Source organism: Cebus imitator, unplaced genomic scaffold (genome assembly GCF_001604975.1).
Source record: "Cebus imitator isolate Cc_AM_T3 unplaced genomic scaffold, Cebus_imitator-1.0 Scaffold375, whole genome shotgun sequence".
Lineage (NCBI taxonomy): Eukaryota > Metazoa > Chordata > Mammalia > Primates > Cebidae > Cebus > Cebus imitator.
The window spans coordinates 1602760-1606955 of NW_016107690.1; the positions used below are offsets into that span (position 1 = coordinate 1602760).

Below are 4196 nucleotides of genomic sequence, written 5' to 3' on the forward strand. Positions count from 1 at the left end.
AAAAAAAAAAAAAAAAAAAATGCTGGGCACGGTGGGTCATGCTTGTAATCCCAGCTTATTTTGGGAGGCTGAAGCGGATCACCTGAGGTCGGGAGTTCGAAACCAGCCTGACCAACGTGGTGAAACCCCCATTTCTACTAAAAATACAAAAAATTAGCCAGGTGTGGTGACACATGCCTATAATCCCAGCTACTCGGGAGGCTGAGGTAGGAGAATTGCTAGAACTTGAGAGGCAGAGGCTGTGGTGAGCTGGGATCATGTCATTGCACTCATGCTTGGGCAATAAGAGCAAAACTCTGTCCCCGCCCCCCCCAAAAAAGCTAATGCACTAATGCAGCCAGGCGTGGTGCCTCACTCCTGTAATCTCAACAGTTTGGATAGATCACCTGAGGGCAAGAGTTTAAGACCAGCCTGACCAACGTGGTGAAACCCTGTCTCTACTAAAACTACAGAAATTAGCTGGGCATGGTGGCGGGCACCTGTAATCCCAGCTACTCAGGAGGCTGAGGCAGGAGAATCGCTTGAACCCGGGAGGCAGAGGTTGCGGTGAGCTGAGATTGCACCATTGCACTCCAGCCCGGGTGACAAGAGCGAGACTGTCTCAAAAACAAAACAAAACAAAAAAAACAAAAAAAACTAATGCAGTGCTCCTGCCGTTCACAGTTGCTGGACTGAGACATGAGCCTCCAGCTGCGTGGTTGGGCTCCATAAGGCGTCGTGGGACTGGGGTGTGCGCCCACACATGGTCTGGCCGTGCGGTGACCGGAGCAGCCCAAGCCACCACCATGGTAAAATTGCTAGTGGCCAAAATCCTGTGCATGGTGGGCGTGTTCTTCTTCATGCTGCTGGGCTCCCTGCTCCCTGTGAAGATCATCGAGACAGACTTTGAGAAGGCCCATCGCTCCAAAAAGATCCTCTCTCTCTGCAACACCTTTGGTGGAGGAGTGTTTCTGGCCACGTGCTTCAATGCGCTGCTGCCCGCCGTGAGGGAAAAGGTAAGGGCTGCCTGGCTGCTGGCAACAGCCCGCGGCACCTACGGCCAAGGGACTCCGATGCACTTTCTACACTGACACCAAGTTCAGCCGGGGGCTTGATGCTGTAAGGGTGACGGAGAGTCGGAAGTGAATTTGCTGTGTGATTGTGAATTGGTTGCTTTCTGTCTCTGTGCTCTCCTGGCTAAACATGGGGATCTGGACCAGACCTGGGATTTCCAAGTGGTGGCCTTGTCGGTTGTCCCCTGATAAATAATCAGACCAGCCCACCCACCCAGGTAGCACACACTCTGACCTGAAGCAGGAAAGCATGGCCCCTCTCCAATTCCTGTATCAGTCAGCTACTGCCACGTAACAAATCATAGCGAACTTAGCATCTTAAGACTACAGACGTTTATCATCTCACAGTTTCTGTGAGTCTCACAAGGCAGCAGTCAAGGTGTCTCCTGGGCCGTGGTCTCATCTCCATGCTCATCCGGGGGTGGATCGGCCTCTAAGCTCACATGGTTGTAAGCCGAGTTCAGTTCCTTGTTGGCTGCCAGGCTGAAGGTGTGTTTCCTTCTGTCTGTTGGCTGGGGACAGCCCTCAGCACCTGGCCATGTGGACCTCCCCGGCATGGCCAGTTGCTTCATCAGCAAATGGAGATGGCTGCGTCTCCCTGTAAGACAGGGCAGTCTCATGTCCTGCAGAGATGACAGGGTTTCCCTTCCCCTCTGCCCCCGCGTCTGCTAGTTAGAAGCAAGTTCATGTCCCTCCCATAATCAAGTGGCCAGGGCCTCACAGAGTGTGGCCGTCAGGAGGCATGGGCTTCTGGGGGCCGTCTTGGAGGCTGTCCACCCCAACTCCTGACAACATTGTCCTCCGGTGACCTGTTCCTTGAGCTCCCCACGTCAGGAGCCCAGAATGTGGGTCCCCATGTAGGGCCACAGTGTGACCAGCCCTGACCGTGCTTGCTGGGTGACGCTGGGTAAGTGGCTTCCTCTCTCTGGGCCAGTGCCAGATGTGACAGTTGAGTTTGTGTTGGTGACAGGCTTGGTGGAGATGTGAGGGCTCCCTGTTCTTCCTCCTAGCGAAAGCGCAGAAGCCGTAAGCTCACCACTCCGCCCCAGCCCCGCTTTTCCTCGTGCCTGGTGTCCGGAAAGGAAGAGCAGGGCTGTTGTCTGATGCGTCCTCTGAGCATGCTAGTGTGGCGGGGGGAGTTCCAGGGCGGCCTCCGAGCTTCCAGCCCCGCCGTGCACGCCCCGTGCTGTTCCCTCCCCTGGAGTGTGGGTGGGGCTGGGACTCCCGTGGGTGTCACTCCTGCCACTGTGGCAGACTCTCAGCAGAGGGGACTTTGCAGCTGTGATGACTGCCCCAAATCTGTTAACACTGAGTCATCGAAAGGGAGCTGGCGTGGACCTGGCCTAATCAGGCGAGCCGGTTACCCTCCTACTGGCCTCGGAGAAGCAAAAAGCCAGGGTGTGCCCGCAGAGGGGCTTGAAGCGAGAGCCCGAGGGCAGCCTCTGTGCCAAGAGTCATCCCCGCCAACAGCCAGGCACAACACGGGGGCCTCAGTCCACAGCCTCAAGGAGGTGGACTCCCAAACTTCAGTGAGCTTGGAAGAGGACCCCGGGGGCCAGTGAGATCTCAGCCCTGACGACACCCCGGTTCCAGCCCCGTGAGCCCCGGAGCGGAGGGCCCAGCCAGCCCGCATCTACACTTCTGCTGTTCAGAGCCTAGGTGTCGCACTCCTGATGTTCTGTGTGGCCGAGTCTGTGTTCATTTGTTCCACAGCGTGTGGGGACGGATGTCAGCACTGTGAGGATGGAGACCTTGGTGGTCGCTGATGTCTCCTGCATCCCAAAGGCCACCGCCAGCCCCACCTTTTCCCGCACGGTCAGGGTGTCACCCCAGCAGCCCTCTGACTGCAGGCCTGGGCGACTGCGGGGGGCTTGCTCTTCCCTGCCCCTCATTGCAGTGGCCTTCTCACGGCCCCCAGACCTCCATGCCGTTTCCCTGCCCTCAGCCTGGCCAGGCAGATGACGTCCCTCCTCCCGAGTCCCCAGCCTCACCCACTGCAGCGCCATCCTCTCAGTCACCCGCAGAAAATGGTGCCTGCTTCACAGCTCCTGTGCGTCGTCCTCAGCTCTCCTCATCAATATCCGTCCCTTGGGAGTAGCTGGAGTTCCTCGTGAGCTGCTGTGTCCCCAGGCGAGGCACGCATGAGGCCTCTGGCCAGTGGTCAGTGAGGAGGTGAAGTGGCTTCTCCAAGGAAACTGCCTTCTGTGGCAGCCGAGGCTTACCCAGTGTGACCTGCCCCAGGGAACACTGCGCGGTCTCTGGGAACATTGTGGATTTCACGTCCGGGGGTGCTCCTGGCCTGGAGTGGGCGGAGGCCAGGGACGCTGCCCAGCAGCAGCCTGCAGTGCCCAGGACGGCCCCGTCCCAGAGAACAGTCCAGCCCCACGTCAACGCTTTCCCCTCCCTGAGTTGTGAAAATAAAAAACATTTCCAGACATTGCCAGGTGTCCACACGAGCACAATCACCCCAGATGAGAACCACTGTGTGTGTGTGTGTGTGTGCGTGCGCGTGTGTGTGCACCTGTGTGTGCGCCTGTGTATGTGGGGGGTGTATGTTTGTGCCTGCATGTGCCTTGCACGCGTGTATGTGTGTGTGGGTTGTGATGCAGTCTCCCCTGAGAAAGAAGCAGGGCAGCGGATGTTGCAAGTGTGTTTGTGTGTGGGGGGAGGGTTGTGATGCAGTCTCTCCTGGGAAGGAAGCAGGGCATCGAGTGTTGTGAGTTTCTGTGTGTGTGTGTGTGTGTGTGTGCGCGCGCGTGTGTGTGGTGATGCAGTCTCCGCTGGGAAGGAAGCAGGGCAGCGGGTGTTGTGAGTGTGTGTGTGTGTGCGTGCGTGTGTGTGTGTGCGTGCGTGTGTGTGTGTGTGGTGATGCAGTCTCCGCTGGGAAGGAAGCAGGGCAGCGGGTGTTGTGTGTGTGTGCATGCGTGTGTGTGTACCTGTGTGTGTGGGAGTGTATGTTTGTGCCTGCATGTGCCTTGCACGCGTGTATGTGTGTGTGGGTTGTGATGCAGTCTCCCCTGAGAAGGAAGCAGGGCAGCGGATGTTGCAAGTGTGTGTGTGGGGGGGGTGGTTGTGATGCAGTCTCCGCTGGGAAGGAAGCAGGGCAGCGAGTGTTGTGAGTTTGTGTGTGTGTGTGTGTGTGTG

The 4196-nt window shown here is 57.7% G+C and overlaps 1 protein-coding gene across 1 annotated transcript in view; it reads left to right on the plus strand.

The window, feature by feature from the left end:
* Positions 1 to 4196, plus strand: part of SLC39A3 (solute carrier family 39 member 3) — a 13855-nt gene that overhangs the window by 4079 nt on the left and 5580 nt on the right. Inside the window, exon 2 of the mRNA XM_017507466.2 lies at positions 664 to 995. Within this exon, the coding sequence (XP_017362955.1) occupies positions 786 to 995 (210 nt within the window). The 5' untranslated portion in view covers positions 664 to 785. The remainder of the gene's footprint in view (positions 1 to 663; positions 996 to 4196) is intronic.